This window comes from Gorilla gorilla, chromosome 9 (assembly GCF_029281585.2).
Source record: "Gorilla gorilla gorilla isolate KB3781 chromosome 9, NHGRI_mGorGor1-v2.1_pri, whole genome shotgun sequence".
Classification (NCBI taxonomy): Eukaryota; Metazoa; Chordata; class Mammalia; order Primates; family Hominidae; genus Gorilla; species Gorilla gorilla.
This window is the reverse complement of record NC_073233.2, coordinates 20446199-20468911: the sequence shown is the minus strand read 5'-3', so window position 1 is coordinate 20468911 and position 22713 is coordinate 20446199. Positions and strand designations below refer to the sequence as shown.

At 40.1% G+C, this 22713-nt stretch overlaps 1 protein-coding gene across 1 annotated transcript in view; it reads right to left on the bottom strand.

Annotated features, from left to right (window-relative positions):
* The window catches only part of SPON1 (spondin 1), a 286962-nt gene that overhangs the window by 199180 nt on the left and 65069 nt on the right, over window positions 1-22713 (bottom strand). Inside the window, exon 3 of the mRNA XM_019037489.4 lies at window positions 8716-8849. Coding sequence (XP_018893034.4) covers window positions 8716-8849 — 134 coding nt within the window. The remainder of the gene's footprint in view (window positions 1-8715; window positions 8850-22713) is intronic.

Genomic DNA, 22713 nt, shown 5'->3' with positions numbered 1-22713 from the left:
AGGCAATGGACCAGTTTTGGCCCATGGGCTGTGATTTGCTGACCTACATTACGACCACAAAGAAGAGTGAAATTGATCTATGCCTTTATGAAGCGCAGAGTCCTGTGTGGGGAGGAGTTCCTACAAATAAGGTTGTAAAGGTGGCTAGAAATATACAGAGTTAGACACCATGCTAAGGAATTTTGACTTTATTCTTTGGTGGTGAGAAACATTGAATGAGTTCTCATATCTTGTAGCAGCTGCAGCTGGGAATAGGTTATTTCACTAGCAAGAAATGAGTTGCTTCTTTTTAACATTTACATGAAACCCAGTCCTGCCAGAGGGTTGCCTAAGCACCCTGAGTGATGCTTCCATTACTGAATTTCCCACCCTGGATTGCATCGACAGGGCCAAGGTCCTTTCTCTGATAGACCTGAGGCCAGATATGTTTTGAAATTAAGAATATTTTGAATAATATAGTACACATTCCATGTATCTTGTAATGCCCCCATCAGGGTCTGGGACAGCATCTCACCATCAAACACATTAATATGTACACAAAAAGACCATACATAACTTTGAGGCAGTTTAGGGCAGGTTTTGGCCCTAAATGAGTTATGAAAAATCTTTTGGATTTTAGAGCTTTCTGGACTTCAGTTTGTGGATGAAGGGCTGTGGACCCAATTTGTATGTTCATGATTTTCCCTAGACTGTGCCAACCTCAAAGGCAGCCTCTGTGTCCTTACTGCCTGCACGCAGGAGGTGTTCAGTAAGTGCTACCAAGGGAATGGACAGACAAGAAAGGCTGGGGAGGATTCAGAGTTCAGAGAGAGATGCAGTGGAAGGCTGGTGAGGGACCTGGTGAAGGTCATAGGCACCTTTATATGCTCTGATCAGGATTTGGACTTTATCTGAAGGTGCTGGGGAGCCCTGTTCAAGTGTTAGGTAAGTGGTGTGACTCAGATGGGCCTGAGGACAGCAAGTCTTATACCAGCGTGAGGAGGACCAGAGGGTAAGGAACTGGAGTGATCAGTTAGGAGGTTTCTGTAAGAGTAAGGCAAGAAGTGTCTGTGAATTAGGCAATGAATGTAGAGCAAGTGATAAAAAAGAGCCAAGATCTGGCTCTAATGATGTTGGAGGGAGAGAAGAGTCAGAGTTCAACCTGACCATGTGGCATCAGACTGAGATGGCAGAGTACAGTATGAAGATCACAGACTTGGGAGCCCAGATGCTTCTGTTTGAATCCCAACTCTGTCACTTACTCTGTGACCTTGGGAACATTACTGAACCTCTCTGTGCCTCAGCTTCCTCCTTCATATCTACTTCATAGGGTTGCTATGAGGATGAAATAAGTATTTGTAGTGCACCCAGAACAGTGCCTGGCTCTTGTCTCTTACGTCTGCCTTTTACCAACCACTGTTTCCTAAGAGTGCATTTCCTAATGGTTTACCAAATGAGTGTGTTCTCAGGAGAAGGATAATCTACATCTCAGACCCTTCCAGGAAGGGACAAGTAAGTGTTGGAAATCTATCCAAAGGTAACAAATCCATGGAAACAGAGGATCACTTCACGAGATAAAACTTTTGTCAGACTCAAGGATACGGAACTTCCTTCTGGTGGGGTCTGTAAACATTTATTCTACTCATGGGGGCTTTTTCTTTTAATCAATCGCTACTTGTCTATGATGGTTTGCAGCATTCTTGCAGCATCGTAGCATATGCCAGGGAAACTTTAAGTGCTGGGTCACTCATTTTTAGGGAGAAGGCTATAAGGAGGGCTGCCTGGAAAGTCTGTAATTTAGAAATGTTCAAAGCTTTGCATCCAAATGGAAAATGGAAATGGTGTCAGGTTTGTGCCAAAAGGAAAGTCATAATTGCTATGTATTTTCCTTCCCGGCACTCCTGGGCAAAGGAACACAACCAGCCACGTGGGCTTCAGAGCTGTCATCAATAGACATTCATCAGTCTGTGCAGCTTATCTACTAGGCTGCCTTCTCCCAGGCATATTACTCAAACACTACAACACAAATGCTCCTTTTTACAAGTGAGGGCTCTGCAGCACAGTTGGTATTCCCCTTTTTATCTGTCCTGAACTTTGCTGCCAGATTTAAGTATCCTTACTAACCTGTTTGTTTGTTTGTTTTGAGATGAGGTTTCGCTCTTGTTGCCCAGGCTGGAGTGCAATGGCATGATCTCCACTCAATGCAACCTCCACCTCCCGGGTTCAAGTGATTCTCCTGCCTCAGCCTCCCAAGTAGCTGGAATTACAGGCATGCACCACCACATCTGCCTAATTTTGTATTTGTAGTAGAGACAGGGTTTCACCATGTTGGCCAGGCTGGTCTCAAACTCCTGACCTCAGGTGATCTGCCCGCCTCAGCCTCCCAAAATGCTGGGATTATGGGCATGAGCCACCACACCTGGCCCACCCTTACTAACTTTTTAATGAACATTCCTCCCAGTGTGTCAGTCTACTGTTTAATAACTACTAATGGCTCCCTCAACTACTCTAGAATCAAGTTCAATCTCTTCCTGTTGATATTGGAGGGACTCTATGATTTAGCAATGGATTTTGGCCCCAAAGGCTTTTTAATCTTGAAAGGTCTGTCTACTGTCTTTTAGGGTTGCCATGTTTGCACTCACTTTAGTTTTCACTTTATCCACCCCTTTTACCTGGAATAACCTCTTCCCTTCTGTCCTTTTATCCAAACCCTAACACTGTCTTCAAGATGTAACTGCTAACCTTTCCAAGAGGCTCTGATTTTTCCATTCCTCATTTATCTCCTCTCTGAACTCTTACCATGTTTAATTTGTCCCCCATTAATATCTGTCTTCGGTTTGCTAGCTTTTGCATAAATATTTTAATATACATCACAACTAGACTGCAAATGTTTTGAAAGTCAGGATTATTGTTTATACCCTGAATCAATGTCTGGTATACTCTGGGTGCCTATACTTCTTGCCTTACTCTTACACATGGAATACTGGTTGGTTGGTTTCCCAAATAACACCTTCAACATGATAAAGAAGGGAGGTTTCTTAGCTAAAGGCTCTTCCTCAACTTGATTGAAGGCACTGATTTGAAATCTGTAATACTGAATATTACACTTAAAAGTAAAATAGTGTTCCCATTAAAATCTGGAATAAGCATGAATACTACTATGCAATACTGTACTAGAGGTGCTAGATAATAAACTAAAACATAAAAAAGAAACAAAAGGTATATATATATATATTCATTATTTTAAGATATGATCATTTACATCGACAGTCCCAAAAGAATGAAAGAATAAGCCATTAGAACTACCAAGAGAGTTCAGCAGTGTCCAAATTCAAACTTAAGGTACAAAAATCGATAGCTTTTCTAAACACAAGGGATCAATGATTAGAAAGCACAACAAGACAAAGATCCCATTCACAAAAGAAATAAAACTATAAATTACCTATGTGGGGAAAAAGCCTCTCAAGAATGTGCAATCTAAATGAAGGAAAATTACAAAATTTTAAGAAGGATACGAAAGACCAAAATAAATATGGAACATTCCATGTTTTTGACTGAGAATGCATCTTATGTATTCCGGGAAACTATTTATTCAGTGCAAAGCCATTCGAAATCCCAAAGTGATTTTTTATCAAACACAACAAACTTATTCTATGATTTGTCAGGAATTAGAAATCTGCTTGAATGACCATGAACTGTTTGAACTAGAAGACTAATGAGCAATGACTTGCTATCAAAACACAACCATTTCAAACCATTTTACACTGTAAAATGCTGTGGGTTTCATGGAAGAATACATAAAAAGATCAACAGAACAGAACAGACCTGTATAAAAATTTTGCATTTAATGAAGTAGCATCTCAGCCCATCAAGGAAAGAATAAACTATTTGATAAATGGATGGGGGACAACGACCCATTTGGGGAAAAACAGGTAGATTTCAATTTCCCATCTATGGTGGATATCTTTGATTTGTTCCTCTGGATACCTGCTCTACTCTTCTGCCCCCTAGTTAAAGACTGAGAATACTCTGTAAAGATTATATCAATGGGCTCTGTGTTCCTGTAGTTGGAGCCACACCAAAGGGAGAGCCCACAAGGAATTAGAGAAAGGAGTAGGGTTGGGGTACCTGAGGCTAGTTGCTTCCCTTAACCGAAGGTCTTAGCTCCTGTAAAGGGGTGGTCCTCTCTACCCCATCCTCTCTGCCTTTTCCTTTTGCTTCTTCAGGCCCTCCTTGTATAGCCCTCCTTCACTGTTATTTTGCCCCCACCATTGAGAATAGACCCTTATTAAACTTTCCTCTGGCACCTCATTTTGAGCATGCCATCTATTTTCTGTGGTAGCTTATTAATATCATATCATTCACAACATTAAATTCCAGGAAGATTAAAGACCTACATTTATTTTAAAATCTATAAAATATGGGAATATATTTATAGCCTTAGGCATAGGAAAATTATTTTTGAACAAGACATAAAATCAAAATTCATAAAGGAAAGGATGGATACATTTGATTACATAAAAATTTCAAACTTTTGACTGATTAGACACCCACAAGCAAAGTTAAAAGAAAGGTGGAGAGAAATATTTGAAATTTGCAACAAAGTGTCATTATCTGGACTACCTAAAGAGCAATTTTAAACATAAATGTGTTCTAAATAAATCAAATTATTTTATATGTATGTAAATATATAAGATATATTTATATATATTTATAAAAACATTTTATAAGCTATATTTTAAATATAATATTTATATATATTAAAACAAAATTAAATATATAATTAAATTTTTATTATTATTTTTTAGATGGAGTCTCACTCTGTCCCCCAGACTGAATGGCAGTGGCAGGATCTCAGCTAACTGCAACCTCCGTCTCCTGGGTTCAAGTGATTCTCCTGCCTCGGCCTCCTGAGTAGCTGGTATTACAGGGGCATGCCACCATACCTGGCTAATTTTTGTATTTTTAGAAGAGACGGGGTTTCACCATGTTGGCCAGGCTGGTCTCGAACTCCTGACCTCAGGCGATCTGCCCCCTCCTCGGCCTCCCAAAGTGCTGGGATTACAAGCAAGAGCCACCACACCCAGCCATGTAAATCAATTTTTAAAAGACAGATTATTAAAAAATGGACAAGAATATGAATGGGCCATTCACACAATCTTTATGAATCTTAAAGATTCATAATACCAAGTGCCATTGAGCAAGTAAAGATTTAGGCTCTCTTGTTCACAGTCAGGGAGAGTGTTTAAGTTGGCAAGCTTTCTGGAGAAAAATCTGGCAGCATCTAATAAAATTATAAATGTGCATCCCTTATGATCCCATTTCTTGGCATCTACTGTGGATAAAAACTTGGAAATTTGCTCAATAGGCAAGTATCAGGATATTCATCATAACATTATTTGTCATAGTAAGACACCAGAAACAATCTAAATGTCCATTAACTTTGGAATAATTAACATCCATACCATAGACATGCAGCAGTTAAAAAACAAAAAGAGGTAGCTTTGTATGTACTGACCCAGACATATCTCTAATACATCTTATTTAGTGAAAAACCATTCAAGTTCAGGACATTACATATAACATGATACCATTTGTGTAACCTTAAATTCCCACAGGAATGAAACTATGTGCTTTTATGATTACCTTTGTGAATATAAAAGTAGAGATAAGTCTAAAGCATACAAACCAAATTGATTCTATTATTGCCTTTGTGTAGAAAACTGGAATTGAGAGAGATGCTATGGATTTTATTTATTTGTTTGTTTATTTATTTGAGATGGGGTTTCACTCTGTCACCCAGGCTGGAGTGCAGTGGCACAGTCTCAGCTCACTGCAACTGCCACCCCTCAGATTCAAGTTATTCTCCTGCCTCAGCCTCCCAAGTATCTGGGACTACAGGTGCGTACCACTACGCCCAGCTAATGCTTGTATTTTTAGTAAAGACAGGGTTTTGCCATGTTGACCAGGCTGGTCTTGAACTCCTTACCTCAAGTGATCTGCTTGCCTCAGCCTCCCAAAGTGCTGGGATTATAGGCATGAGCCACTGTGCCCAGCCAAGATGTCATGGATCTTTAACTTTTTCTTTATTCTGTATTTTTCTGTATTTTACTACTTTTTGTATTGTTTGAAATTTTATGAGATGAATGCATTTATGTCCTGCCCATACAATTACTATTTCTTTAATAAATAGTTGTAGCTTATATATGATTCCTTCAGAGAAAAAATAAATAAAAGAAAGGCAGAACATGGACTTTAATATTACATGGATTCATGACTTTAAAAAACTTGCCTAATTTCCCCAGGGCCTGTCTCCTCCTCTGTAAAATGGGAGTAGTTTTCTGTGAAGATTAAATTAGACAAAGCCTGCTAGATGTGCGCTGAGTTCTTGGTACACAGAAAGCATTGGTTGACTTTTTCTCTCTCCCTTATTTGACTTGTAAGAACCTCCAGGGTCAAGAATATACCTCCATTGTGTATATCCTGGATGCCTGGGCTAATAGAAGCTCAGTTGCATTTGTGGGAAGAATGAGCAAATGAATAAGCCATATATGTTAATGGATAAACATATGTACACATACGTTGATTGTTAATGGGTAAACAAGAGATGCCTTTCTGGCTTCCACCAAAAAGATCTAATGCTTCCGGGTTGTAAGAACAATAAATCAAAGAAAACCAGAGATCTGGGCCAGAGGGATGAGAGCTTTTAGAGCAGGAAGGCTCCTCACATAGATCTGACATTTTCAGCCCATCTTCTTTAGAGCTCCAGGCTCTGTGGAGCCATTGGGCTGTCATGGGTAGTGGGATGGGCACTGAGGGCCAAGCTGGGAACCCAGTCTCTGGGCTAAGAGTGAAACTACTAACAGACAATAGCAAGGTTATTTATCACAGTGACCATAGTACTCTGACCCCTAGTCTCTGGGCCCCAGCAATTGACACAGAAAAATCAGGATTTGTCCAAGGAACTGTCAACTGCTCTATTTTTTGCCCTCACCACCTCCCCCACTTTCAACTCAGAACTAACCAGAGGAAGCCAAATATGCCCTCCAAACCAATCACATAAGATGCTCCACTTGTAGTTAGCCTGCCTCCAGCTTCCTCATGCCAAGGAACCTCCAATCAGTCTTCTCTTGTTTTCACTAGAAGGCTTTCCCAGTCCTCTGCCTGTCTTTGAGACTCTGCCAAATGCTAGTAATGGCAGCTGACTCCCTTGTTATACAACAGGCTCTGAACACACAGTCTCTGTTCTCATTTCAGGGGTCTTTGTTCATTTCCACAAGGCCATCTCCCACATTTTAACTAGATACTATAGACATGCATGTTATATATTGACATTTATAGATATGATTTCATGTTTTAAAATTCTGATTTTTTCTTAATGACCAGTGTAGATTAATGCCAAGAGCCAAACTGCTCAAGGAATCTGAGGAAGGATGCTCAGCTTGCATTAAACTAAGAAAGAAACAAATAATGTCCAGACAGATGGCGGCAAAGGGAGGCCAGACAATGATGGGTGAGTCTGGACAATGGACAGATGCTTCAGAGACTCTGTGGGGTTTTTTCCATAAGCCAAGCACAGTGGAAGTCTATGAACTGCAGGTACTGCAATGCCTAGGTGGGCTTTCTTATCGGGATCTCCTCAGGGGTGGGCTGGAGTTAACCACAGTTGTTAAGTCTGTCAAAATGACTATATTTGACAAATGAACCAAATACATAAATAAGACCTTCGAGGATTTAAAAAAGAGAAAGGCTGTTGGGAAGGTCTCAGTGCCTACTTCCATTAAAAAAAAGTGACTTCTTGGATGCTAGGACTGGAACCCTCTCCATCTACCCATGACTAATTTGCTGGTATGAAATCCTAACATTCTCAGCATCATTCCATATAGGACCTCAAACCTATTTAAAATGGATTATGGCTATGTTTCGCCAAACTGTGAATGTTAATAGATGTCACCATAAATACTGGGTGAAACCAAATTAAACAGATTTTTTTTTCGCCAGGACTTTGCAAAACCTTCATTATGCTAGTATTATGAATCTGTAAGAAGGGTATCTAGTACACAGCATTTTGCAAACATTTGACCACAGAAATCATTTTCCTGCCCATCTATTTCCATTTCCCAAACTATCATTCTGTGGCACATAAGTTTGGAGAAACAGGTTTGAGACAATACTACCTTTCAGAGGAAAACTCCTTTGGCTGGTTAATACCTTTTATCACCTATTATAACTCACTGAAAGGAGGTCAGGAGGCCAGATAGGAAGTGGCACCAGAGGGCCATTTTGATGGGCAAGGAAGAAGATAGCATCATAAAGCGGAGCTCAGGGCTAATGGAGGTCACATGTGGGTCTTGGGGCAGCCTAAGCAGAGTGTAAGGATTCTAGGTGCTGTATATTCCGAGAAAAGAAAAAGTGTTAAATTCCAGGTGGAAAAAGTCAAAGATTATCTTCACCTGGTTTGTAATTTTTCTTAACCAGCCCTAATATAATTATCTCTAGTAGGACAGGGTGGCCAGGAGAATCATCCTATTTGATGAAAATGGAGATTCTAGCAAATGAATCTTTATGGAACACTTCACCAATGATAGTCTATGGTGCTATTGAGAATTCAGATAAGGGAGGGCAGAGAGATGATGCAACTTTCTGATGCTCAGTAAAGAACTTTTTTTTTTTTTTCCTGCAATCACACCACAAAGTCTTTGATAAACTGCAGGGAAGGATTCCATGTTTACTTACTTCAGAATCACGCAGCCTGTTCCCGCTGGTGGTGCTATCCAAAACACCTGGATCCGGGTCCTCCTCCGTGGAGTGCTTTCAGTGACTGCAACAGGGCAATTGCTCATAAACTGAGTTTCTTCTTCGTCTATGATCTACGGAAAACCAGTGAGAAATAAATACATGCAACATCATTTTGAGAGGGCGCTTAAGCTTCTAAGTTGGTACTTCCTTAACTTTATTTTTAAACTTGTCATTTTATGTTAGCAACTCTGTATCCCCAGGCATCAGAATAGTGCTTGGCATAAAGTCCCAGTCAACGCTTGTTGAATGAATTAACATTGTATGAGGACACAGATTGGGCACATCTTTGCTCTCTGGGACCAAATCTTGTGTCAGCACTTTGAGGAATTAACCACTAGGTGATGATCTTGCTTATTTCAATAGAACAACCTGGGTCCCACTTTGGGGAAGAAGGAGGATGGGGGAGGGGTAATCCAAATCAAACACTGCATCGCAAAACTTTGTAACTCAGCTACAATTTTATAACTTAAAATGTTAAAACACCCTTTTGGAGGAAGTATAGCAAAGTATATAAAGTATCCCAGCTTCATAGCACTTTTTACTAGCGCAGTTCCTACTTCCTTAATCTGTGCATTGTATTTACTAATCAGTATTCTCCCAAATTAACCATCAAAGTTTCCTATGATGCTACAAACAAGATGGTAGCCTTTCCCATTCCCCAAGGATGTTCCATCTCTTCTCCTGCCTGTTGCTTCTGGGCCTCCTGTGGTATGTCCCTATCCCTCTTGCAGAACTATAGTATATTAGACCTGAAAGGATCTTTTGGGGGAAAGTAATCTAAATCCAATTGGTTTTAAGTGCCAACTCCAATAGATTGGTAGTAGCTGTATCATGAATAGTGTTGATAGCATTAATAGATAACATTCATTGAGTGTTTAATATGTTCTAGGCACTAAGTTAAGTGCTTTATCTGAATTAATCTTCAAAACACAATCTTATTAAATTATTATACCTATATTGTATTTATTTTACTTTTAAAAATTCCTTTTCTTTTTAGGACAACAGACAAAAGGAATGAAGTACCTCAAACTCCATAGCTTATCATATAATTTTATCACTGGACAAAGCAAAGACCATTTTCTATTACTTTTTATCTTTATACTTTTTATCCTACTTCCATTTTTCCTCCTCTATTTAGCATTCACTCCTAAGTATTTGTGTTGTTCTGAGTGTGTGTGTGTTATTTAGAATTGTTTTATGTTTTAATGGTTCTTTCATTCAACTTTACACTTTTGAGCTATATCATTGTTACTACATGTAAATGTAATTTGTTTATGACTGTTGCCTAGTATTCCACTGTATGCATAGATCACATTTTATGTAACCACTCTTCCAGTGAGGGGCACTTAGTTGACTTCTAGTTCCTTGTCTCCACAAATATTGATGTAATGAAGAACCTCATGCTGCTGTACTTGTGATCAGAGTTTCTCAGCAAGATTGATAATGTAGTAGGATTGCTAAGTTGTGGGTATAGTCATATTAATTTCACAAAGTACTGCAGAATAGCTATACCTTTTATTCTATCAGCTATGTACTAGTGTTCCTAATTTCCTCCATAACCTCACCAGTACTTGTTATTACTGGACTTTCTAACTGTTTCCAATCTGATGCTTATAATGTAGTATCTTATTTTAATGTTACTACATTTGATCATCTTCACAAATTTATCAGGTTTGCCTTTCTGCAAGTTGTCTATTCAAAATCTTTGCCAGTGGATTTTATTGTCTTTTTCTTGCTGTTTTGGGGGATTTTCTAGACATGAATACCTCAACATCTACAAATATCTTTTCCTTTCTGGCACCCAGAGGTTAGTCTTACCTTTGGAATTCTTCATTTAACAGAAATGACTTTCTTCTAGTCAAATTTATCAACTTATCTCCTATGGCTTGCACTTTTATGATCTTGCCTAAAGAAACTGGGATCATATAGATATTCTCCAATATTTTCTTTCATTAGCTTTATAATTTTCCCTTTCACATTTAGGTCTTCAATCCATTTGGAGTTTATTTTTTAATATGATAGAGTAGGGATCCAACTTCATTTTTTTAAAAAAATTAATAAATTTTATTTTCTTAGAGCACTTTTAGGTTCACAGCAAAACTGAGTGGAAAGTACAGGGTTATCCCACATATTCCCTGTCCCTTCACCCCTACACACACATACACACACACAGTCTCCCTCACTATCAACATCCTATATCAGAATGATACATTTGTTACAATCAATGAGCCTATATTAACATATCATTATCCTGCAAAGTCCACAGTTTACATTATGCTGCTCTCCTGGTATTATACATCTTATGGGTTTTGACAAATGTATAATGAGATGTATCCACCATTGTAGTATCATATGAAATAGTTTCACTGGCCCAGAAATCCTCTGTGCTCTTCTTATTCACCCCTTGTTCTTCCCAACCACTAATCTTTTCTATCTCCACAGTTTTGCCTTTTCCTGAATGTCATAGAATTGGAATCATACAGTATGTAGCTTTTCCAGATTGGCTTCTTTCACTTAGTAACATGCATTTAAGTTTCCTCTCTGTATTTTCATGACTTAATAGCTCATTTCTTTTTTAGCACTGAATGACATCTGATTGTCTGAAAGTACCACAGTTTATCCACTCACCTACGGAAGGATATCTTGGTTACTTCTGAGTTTTGGCAATTATGAATAAAGCTGCTATAAGCGTCCATGTGCAGGTTTTTGGGTGGACATAAAATTTTTAGTTCATTTGGGTAAATACCAAGGAGCAAAATTTCTGGATCATATGGTAATAGTATATTTAGATTTAACTGCCAAACTGTCTTCCAAAGCAGCTTTACCATTTTGCATTTCCACCAGCAACAATTAGAGTTCCTGTTGTTCCACATCCTCCACAGGATTTGATGTTGTCATTGTGTTGGATTTTGGCCATTCTAATAGATGTATAGTGGTATCTCATTATTGTTTTAATTTGTAACACCCTAATGACGTATGATGTTGAACATATTTTTATTTGCTTACTTGCCATCTGTATATTTTCTTTGGTGAGGTTTCTGTTTGGGTCTTTTACCATTTTTTATTTGGGTTGTTCACTTTCTTAATGTTGAGTTGTTTGTTTTGTTTTGTTTTGTTTTTTTGAGATGGAGTCTCATTCTATTGCCCAGGCTGGAGTGCAGTGGTGCCATCTCAGCTCACTGCAACCTCTGCCTCCCATGTTCAGGCAATTTTCCTGCCTCAGCCTTCCAAGTAGCTAGGATTACAGGTGCCCACCACCACGTCTGACTAAACATTTTTGTATTTTTAGTAGAGATGGGGTTTCACCATGTTGGCCAGGCTGGTTTTGAACTCCTGACCTCAAATGGTCCGCCCACCTTGGCCTCCCAAAGTGCTAGGATTAAAGGCATGAGCTGCCACGCCCAGTCGTTATTTATTTTTTGAGACAGAGTCCCACTCTGTCACCCAGGCTGGAGTGCAGTGGCACGATCTCAGCTCACTGCAACCCCTACCTCCCGGGTTCAAGTGATTCTCCTGCCTCAGCCTCCCAAGCAGCTGGGATTACAGGCGTGTGCCACTACACCTAGCTAATTTTTGTACTTTTAGTAGAGACAGGGTTTCATCATGTTGGCCAGGCTGGTCTCGAACTCCTGACCTCAAGTGATCCGCCTGCCTTGGCCTTCCAAAGTGCTGGAATTAAGACCCACCACGCCTGGCCCTTAATGTTGAGTTTTAAGAGTTTTTTGCATATTTTGGATAGCAGTTCTTTATCAGATATGTCTTTTGCAAATACTTTCTTCAAATCTGTGGCTTGTCTTCTCATTCTCTTGACAGTGTCTTTCACACAGCAAAAGTTTTAAATTTTAATGAAGTCCAACTTATCAATTATTTCTTTCATGGATAATGCTTTTGGTGTTGTACTTAAAAAATCACTGCCATATCCAATGTCATCTAGGCTTTCTTCTGTGTTGTCTTCTAGGAGTTTTATAGTTCTGCATTTTACACTTAGGTCTGTAATCCATTTTGAGTTAATTTTTGTGAGGGGTGTAAGGTCTATGTCTAGATTCTTTTTTTTTTCTACATGTGGATATGCAGTTGTTTCAGCACCATTTGTTGAAAAGACTATCTTTGCTCTATTATATTACCTTTGCTCCGTTGTCAAAGATCAGTTGACTATATTTGTGTGGGTCTATTTCTGGGCTTTTTATTATACTCCATTGCTCTGTTAGACTATTTTTTTACTAATACCACACTGTCTTGGTCCCATCCCTTCTTCCCAACTCTAACAATTATCTCCTTACTCTTCTCTGGATTCAACTTGTGCTCCAACGGAATTGTTCTCATTGTCTTTTAAGCACATTCAAATCTCTCCCATTAAAAAGCTGAGACGAGTTAATGGGTGCAGCACACCAACATGGCACATGTATACATATGTAACAAACCTGCACATTGTGCACATGTACCCTAAAACTTAAAGTATAATAATAATAAAATTAAAAAAAAAAGCTGAGACCTTACTTAACTCTTCATCCCCCTCCAGTTACGGTCTTCTCTCTCTCTTCATCACAATCAAATTATTTGAATAAGGTAGCTATACTTACTGTCTTCCCTTCACCTCCCACTTATTCATCAACCCAGTTCTGTGTATTTTCAGGCCACATTGCACTACCAAAATAACTCTAGCTAAGCTTCTGCAATGCTTAATCCAATGGATCCTATGTCATCCTTCTTCTCAACTGACTCTCCTCCCTTGCCTTCTGTGCCATAGCTCCTTCTTGGTGCCCTCCCCCAACTTCCCCCATCCACTCTCTCCATTTTCTTTGGCTACTCATCTTCCACTACTGGCCTTTAAATTTGAACTTGCTCAAGGTTCAGTCGTAAACCCTCTCCTGTTCTGACTTGATTCTTTATCTGTAGGTGATCTCATTCAACTCATGGCTTTAATTACTACCTCTGTATAGATGATTCATTCGTTTATATTTCTAGTGTTGGCTGCTTCTCTGAGTTCCAGGCATGTATCTCCAACTTTCTATCTTTTACTTGCATTTACCTTTTGATATATCAGAAACACCTCAAATCTACCCTGTTAATAACTAACCTAACCATTAACCGTCTTCCCTCTAACCTGGTCCTACTCCAATTGTGCAAGTTGGAAACCCTGGAGGTCACCCTTGGCTCTTCCTTGCCTTCATCCTCCATATTTAAATGTTGTCCATCTTACCTTCCAAATATCTCCTGAATATCTACCACCATTCTTACTATTACCCTGGACTAAGCTACATCATTTCTTCTCTGAACTAATGTAACATCATTCTAACTGTCTTTATTTACTCTCTCGTCTTTCTCCAATTTGTTATCTATACTGCAAGCCACAGGTCTTTTAAAAACACAAATATCATTACAATATAATTATCTCCTTCCTCAGAGTATTTCAACAGCTTTTCATTGCTTTCAGAATCAAGACTGAAATCCTACACAGAGGCTAGTTTCTGCCTCCCTGCCTCTAGCCTCACATTGTGCCATCTCCCTCCTTGCTTCCTGCACTTTGTACACTGGTCATGTGTCTTCTCCTGCCAAGGCCCTGGTCAATTCCTATTTCCAAAGCCTTTTTAAAAATAGTCATCATTTCATCACCACTTTGCAAGGTAGCTGGTACTAATAAGTGTGCACTGTAAGAATGAAGTGTAGTAGGCTGGGCATGGTGGCTCATGCCTGTAACCTCAGCACTTTGGGAGGCCAAGGCAGGAGGATTGCTTGAGCTTAGGAGTTCGAGATCAGCCTGGGTAACATAGTGAGGCCCCATCTCTATAAAAAAATAAAAAATTAGCCAGCTGTGATGGTGCACACTTGTGGTCTCAGCTACTTGGGAGGCTGAGGTAGAAGGATTGCTTAAACTCAGGAAGTTGAGGCTACAGTGAACTGTGATTGTGCCACTGCACTCCAGTCTGGGTGACAGAGTGAGACTCTGTCTTAAAAAAAAAAAAAAAAAAAAAAAAGAACTAAGTGTACTTGCCTCCTCCCTTTTGTTGTGAGGTTCCTGGCTATATGACTTGGCCACAATATGTGTCTCAGCTCCTTTAATTAGGTAATTCCCTGGACTTCCTTCTGAATTTGGACTTTGTTTCCCTAGATGGTTATTAATAGCCTTGATAATAATAATAGCATTTTTCAGCACTTTCTCTTGATGAAGACCTTTACATATATTATTTCCATTCCCTCAAACACTGAAAAATAAGCATTATTAAACCCACCCCTTAGGAAACTACTGTAATGCAGATGGGTTCAACAACCTGTCCAAAGTCCCAGAATGGCAGAGCTAGGGCTTGAGGTCAGCCCTACTTGGCCATGATGTCCATGCTCTTTCCCCTATGCTACAGTCCCTCCTAATAGTGCCATATCCTTTATGATAGGCAGGAAATTTCTCTCTAGCCAATCCTAGTCCCATGAAACCACATACACTGGACCAACCCACAACAAAAGACCCCACTCCACTCCAACATACACATAAGTACTTGGTAAAAGTGAATAGTACTTTTGCTTCATATTTTCTTAACAGGTTCTTAGACTCTCTTCTGCAGCTTTGTTGACGTGAGGGTAGGTTTCCAAACAATGTGATTTTCTTGGACTTGCAGAATAGTGAGTCCAGTGAGGACCCTGTTTGCTGATGGTCGCAGAGAACTTTGGCAGGAATTTTTAATCCTAAGTCTTTAAAATCCTTGGGAAGGTTCTGGGTGACTACACTGGGAAAGCCAAAAGGCACTCATATTGAGTTAACATTTATTATCTGCCAGGTACCTAGCATGGTCATATCACTGGACCTTTGATAAGAACAGAAGATTTTACAGATGAGGAACTGGAGCTCAGAGTGATCTGTCTGGATTCAGACCCAGGGCTGTCTGAAGCCAAAGTCCATGCTCTCTCCAGGTGAACTCTGACGAAGATCCCAGGGGGACATAAGACTAAGACTCTTGGCCCAGAAGTGAAACAAAGAAGAATGTTCTCCAATCCATAGAAGCTACCTCAGGTAAATACGGTTGTTTATCCACAACCTCAGTTGCCAGATGGTAATTAAGCATTGACCAGAAGGAGTTATTTCTCTCGATCCAGAGAATCCTCCAAACATTGTTTGCTTCTCAGAAAATATCAGCTTCTTCTGAAAAGCCTTGCACTATCAGAACCTGCTCTCAAACCTCCTGGCAATCCCAAATGTCTCCACACTTGTCATCTAGAGTGGGTCTCAGAATCCTACCGTGTTAGCTACCAACTAAATGGCAGTCATTCATTTCAATCTGTGATTTCTTTTTACCTAAGACAGAAAATTAAAACATATTACAATGGAGTGGTTGTGTCTAGTAATAGTATTATGGGTGATTTTTATTTCCTTTGTATAATTTTTGTGTTTTCTAAATTTTCAACGATGATATATTACTTCAGATGAAGAGGTTATACATTTTTCTTTTTTTAAATGGGATCTTACTGTGTTGCCCAGGCTGGCTGTGAACTCCTGGGCTCAAGTAATCCTCTCGCTTCAGCCTCCTGAGTAGCTTGGATGATAGGTATATGCCACCACACCCAGCTTAATATTTTTAAAGGACCTAATTACAACATTCCAATGATAACATTTCTATTTTATATATAGGTTTAAATAAACCTTCTTGGGTTAAGTTTAAGTTTAAAGTCACTTTGGGAGAGATTTGCTGATAAGGCAGCTGCTTGACTCCTTGCAAGAGACGGAGAAATCTTAATCTGTGACTGGTTCCCATCCAGCCAGGTGAAACAACCCAGATATCCACCAAGTTTAGACAGGTAGACAAAGTTTGATTTCCCCAATACTTGTCAGCCTATAGTTAAAGCAACTGGTTGGGTATCTGGTCATGAATATGCCTTTTCAAATATCAGGGGCATTTTAAGCTAATAGAATGATTTTTCTAGGCTTCTAAAACTTTTCATTGAACGCAGTCTTAGTCCTAAATCACATGCCATACCCATTTTGAAACCTACATCATGACCCACCTTTACTCTGAGGGTGCCTACTCTTCCCTCAGCCTATTTATGGGCTTTTCTTTTTCAGATCTGAACATACAACCCTTCTTCCTTAAATCTAATCTTGACTCCCCTCCTCAACTCTGATCTGGATTATCTCCCCTGATATGTCACCTCCTCACACTTTCTGGTTCAAGAGACACAAGCCTCAAGAGATGAACCTGAACAGCATCAAGGTCCCAGATGGAGTTGCAAGCGTTCCAACACGTGGGTGGGCCATAGCAGTGAGACATCTAGGAGAATACGATTCCAAAGTCCACGTAAGTGGCATCTGGGACATTTGTCTTCAGGAAGCAGAGCCCCAGACACAGAGGTCAGGACTAGTGGTCAGGTCAGGGTTCCAATTCCCACATGAGAATCAAGGAGAAGTCAGATAATTAGAACAGGAACTTGGAATAGCATCCACAGCAGGAAACTAGTCCCATGAACATGGGCTTGGAGCAGAGTGAGCAGGAGAGGCTAGTCTTAGAAACTGGGCCTTGGGATAAGAAGGGACATCTTCTGTGGGGGATGTGAGATGTGATTAAGGGAACAACTCAGGGGACTCAGTGGTCAATGCTGAGGCACCATGACCAAAGGTTCCTATCAGGGATAGTGGTGTGATAACCCCCAATTGAGGACAGCAGCTTCTGGTCTGGGTATGTGGGTACCGGGTGGGCTGGGCCTGAAGAACAGGGCATTGGGACATCTAAATATGAACTGTTGAGTCAGGGAGTATAGGGGGCACTGAAGTTAGGGACCAGGGTGGGGAATGATGGAAGACATGTGCTATGACACCACCTTATAAATATTTCTTCTCTAGAGGTGCCATGAGAAGTAGTGTGATAGAGTAAAGAGTAGATGAATGTTTGAGGCAGGTAGATTTGGAGTAAATCACGGCTCTGCCACTTTCTAATTAGATGACTTTGACCACACCAAGCTACTTGACCTCTCTGGGTCTGTTTTCTCATCTGCAAAATGAGGATGATAATATCCATCTTGCTTGATGGAAGAAGGAATAGATGAGATAGTATTGACGAAGCAGCCAGCAGCTGTTAACAGGCCCTCGGTATGTTGTGGTTCCCCTTGTGTGCCGTGCACCCCTCTCCTAACCGGTCGTGGCCCACATCCCCAGAGGGAAGCATTAACACCACAGGCTGGCTAACATGGGAGGAAGACACTTTTAAGAGGGGAAACAAATAAGCTTCTTATAATTACTCCATACAGATATTTGTTCATTGTAGAAAATCAGAAAACATAGGGGAGCAAAAAATATGAAACGAACATTCCTGATCATTCTACCACCCCAAGATAGTTATTAATATTTTGGTGTATATCATTTTAGATTATGCATACATATACATATAAAAATGTAATTCTAAAAGACAGGATTAAAGTATGCTTCCTATGTTATAACTCGTCATTTCACACCATATCATGAATATATTTCTTTTCCATTTAATGTACAATCCCAATAAAATTTTTAGTGGCAGCATAATAGCTCATCTTATGTTTGGTTCACATTTTACCTAACAAACCTCAGCATGTTGAACATTTTGTTGTTTATAATTTGGGGCTATTATGATCCCCCTTAGCTAAATTTGACATCTTAAGTTTTTTCTGGAAATGAAATTAATGTAGTTTATTATTGCTGAATCTGCCCAGGAAGGGCTTTCTAACCACTTCAGTAAAACCTGAGAGAGAATCCAAAGAAAATAATCCCAGTCATTGAATCACCTCTTACTAGTTTCCTACGTGTATTTTTTCAATCTGAAAGCCATGGAAGGAAAGACAGTTGCTTTTGTCTTTTATGGAAGGGCTTTCAATATAGATTTTTTAAAATTCAGATTTTGCCCTTATTGCTTTAAAAAGTAAGTTTATCATAGAAACGTTAACCAGGACAGAAAAGTAAAGGAGAAAAAAAATCCTCCACTGTTTGAATAATTTTGGTTTGTTTCCTTCTAGCCTCTTCTCCATGTATTCTTTAAAATTTGTTAATAGTGGTACTGATTTTGTTTATATAATGTGTCTTGTTTCTTTTTCCATTTGTTCTAGGAGCCTCAATATTTTTCCAGGTTTTTCTGAACTTAACAGAAACATAATTTGAATGGCTGCATTGGCTGCGTTATTCAGTGTACTTTTTGTCAGTGGCCTCTCTTCTAAACTGTAAAGATTTAGGCTTAAATCCTGTCCCTTTTCCCTACAAATACCCCCATCTTCCAGCCTAACTTTCACAAAAGTTATAGCAACCTTTTTAAAAATATATAATTTCAACTTCAGGGTGTACATGTACAGGTTTGCTACGAATGATCCCATCACCCAGATAGTGAGCACAGTACACAAAAGGTAGTTTTTCAGACCTTTCCCCATTAATCTCTTCCTGCTCCGGTAGCCCCTAGTGTCTATCATTTCCATCTTTATGTCAATATGAATCCAGTGTTTTGCTCCCACTTACAAGTGAGAACATGTGGTATTGGTTTTCTGTTCCTGAGTTAATTTGCTTCATATGATGGCCTCCAGCTGCATCCATATTGCTGCAAAGGATAGATTTTATTATTTATAGCTATGTAGTATTCCATGATATATATGTACCACATTTTCTTTATCCAGTTCACCACTGACAAACACCTAAGTTGATGCCATGTCGTTGCTATTGTGAATAGTACTGTAATGAACATATGAGTGCTTATGTCTTTTTTGTAGAACAATTTATTTTCCTTTGCATATATACCCAGTAATGGGATTGCTGGATCAAATCGTAGTTCTGTTTTTAGTTCTTGGAGAAATCTCCAAACTGCTTTCCACAGTGGCCAAACTAACTTACATTCCCACCAACAGTGTACAAATGTTCCCTTTTCTCCGCAGCCTTGCTAGCATCTGTTATTTTTTTGTCTTTTTAACAATAGCCATTCTGACTGCTGTTAGGTGGTGCCTCATTGTAGTTTTGATTTGCATGTCTCTGAACTAGCATCCCTTTTTGCATTAGCATCTCTTCAAATGGATTCTTACCTTCATCTTATTCATCTTTTAAAATCTCACTTGCTTTATTTTCTCTTCCCGGGAGTGTACCCTGTGCTTTCCAGACTTGAGAAGCACGTGGGCTTGTGGGGGAGGTGACGTGGCCATGAGCACCACTGGCTGACCCTCTGGCACTGGGCATGTGGCATCCAATCCACAGAAGTTTAGTCCTGAGAAACACCAGATTGCATTTCTCCCCCAAAAGCAGATTAATCCTCCATGCTATGTGAGTTGTTTCACATATTAGGAGCAAAGACAGCAGGCCAGGCTTGGGAGCAAGGCTGGGCCAAGATGCGTAGGCGCCCTGGGCAGGCTAATAACTTGGCCCCCTTTCAAAACGATATTCTCTAAATATTTGCCCAACATTCATTTGGAGGATAGGCTGAGTGCTGCGTGGGAGGAGGGCAGGCAGACTGCCAGCTCAGCACTGCTCACTCTATTAACCTGAGTAGTTCAACTGCTGCCCTAAACTTGCATACCTCACCCAGCAACTAAGAGGCCTGGAAGGTCACTGAGATACCAGCTCTTGTCACTTAAGTGCTCTTGGGGGTTTTCCCCCTACCAGGAGACAATACAAAGTCCTAGGAGAGTCCAACAGCCTATTTATTACTGGTGTGACTCTGGCAAGTTCCTTAACTTTTCTGGACTGATTCTCCTTATCTGTAAAATGGGGACTGATAATAGCATCTACCTCAATGGGCCAGAAGTGTTTATATGAATTCATATACGAAGTTGTTAGAGAAGCTTCTGGCACAAAACCAGTGGAGACAGGAGGCAGCCAAGGGTCCCCAGCAAAACTCCATATTTAAACCTAAAACAGCCTGAAGGCTGAAAAACCTGACTACACTTCCTGGATGAAGCCACCCTTTCCTGACTGATTCTTTCTGAATAACGCCCACCTGAGCACTGGGAGGATGGGGTGGAGCCTCAGGAAGTTCAGTGGGGAGGAGCCTGGCCTCTCCCATTCCCATGTGGTGACATGGGATTCAACGTGTGAGGCGGGAAACCTGATAGGAGGACTCTCTCACTTTGCTGAGAGTTGCTTTTCCTTTTTCCTTTTCACCCAATAAATTCTGTTTTCCTCGCCATTCTATGTGTCCACAAGCCTAATCTTTTCCTGATCGTGTGACAAGAGCCCAGTTTTAGCTGAACTAAGGAGAAAGTTTATCAACAAAACTATCACTGTGTATATTATAATCACTGTGCATTGATAAATATTATTATTATCATTCTCGTGTCCCGCTTGCTCTCAACAATTCTGGTAAAGACCATTTTCTCCACTGTATTACATTTCCAGCAGCATTTTAGTTCTCTTTACAGACTGGTATCCAGGGTACCAGCCCAGCTGGCCTGCACCTAAATCCAGTTTGGCTTGGGAGCCTCAAGTACAATGGACAGGCTCCAGTAGAACGGGCACACACATGCTTGTGTGTGTGTGTGTAGGGGTCACTGCCTGAATCATGGTGTAGTCCTCAGTTAGAATAGAAAACCTCATCTTCCAGGTGAGAATTGGAAGATGCTGAGAAAAGTAGAGACAGACTTTGGGAAAGTGGTAATTTTTCAGGGGTGGGTAATCCTCAACAAGAAAAGAGCTATCTCCTCTAGAAAAACCAGGAAGAGGAGGAGGAATTATCCTTCAAACCAGGTGAAATGTGCTCCTGGAATCCTAAGAGGTAGCATGGGGTAGTGGGGAGAGAACATGTGGACTTTGGAGCCAGCAGACCTAGGTCTGATTTCTGCCTTAGCTACTGAATGACCTTGAGTAAAGTCACCCAACTCTCTGTGAGTACACATCCTTATGTGGAAAATGGCTACACATGATGAAAGATGTCTTGTGTACAGAGCCCAGAAGGGGACCTGGAGCTGCTAGATGCTTGATGACCGTGACTTTGAGTCATTGAAGTGACAATCAGAGAATGGGCCCTGGTGGCATCTTGAGTGCCTAGAGCCTAGTAGGTGATTGATGCATATACACTGAATAAGTGGGAAGATTCTCACTGGCTATATTCTTTTTAAAAATTTTATTTTTATTTATTTTTGAGACAGGGTCTCACTCTGTGCCCCGGCTAGAGTGAAGTGACAAGATCATAGCTCACTATAACCTTGAACTCCTGGACTCAAGCAATCCTCTCTAGTAGCTAGGACCACAGGCACACGCCACCATGCTGAGGTAATATTTTTTATTTTTTATATTTTGTAGAGATGAGGTCTATGTGGCCCAGGTTGGTCTCAAACTCCTGGGTTCAAGCAAACCTCCTGCCTCAGCCTCCCAAAGAGCTGAGATTACAGGTGTGAGCCACCAAACCTGGCACAGACTCTACATTCTTGCTAACACTTTGTATCCATTATTTCAAACAATAATCCAGTGAAGTGGGAATTATCCCCATTTTACAGATTCAGAAACTGGGACTAGCAAGTAGGGGGTCTGTATTAATATCCTCCATGACCCCAAAGCTAATAACCGCTGGACTTAGCACACTGTACCCTTATTTTTCATGAGGACCTGCTGTCAGTTTTGACTCAATACTAGAAAATCACTGATAAACAGGTTTTAAAAAATAGAACCATGTAATTGGGGAATTTTATTCTATGTAGTCTAATGCCTAGGAAATAAATCAGCCTTTTAAGTTTTATATAGCAGTACAGTTGAAATGTTTAATAATTATTGCCAGAGAACAGTATAATGCAGTACTAAAAATGAGTAATTGAAAAGCCCATCAAGGCAGATGAGGCATCTTCTTACTGAATTGCTCTTGAATACTTCACATAATTACTTCATTCAGATTTATGATCAGCTCAGCAAAACATACATCTCTCTATCCTGCTCCGCCTGAGTAGTTTGGGAAGCCTTTTTATATTGTGCTTACACCTTCAGGGATGGACAAATGAATGTCTCTTATACACTAATGGGGTTTG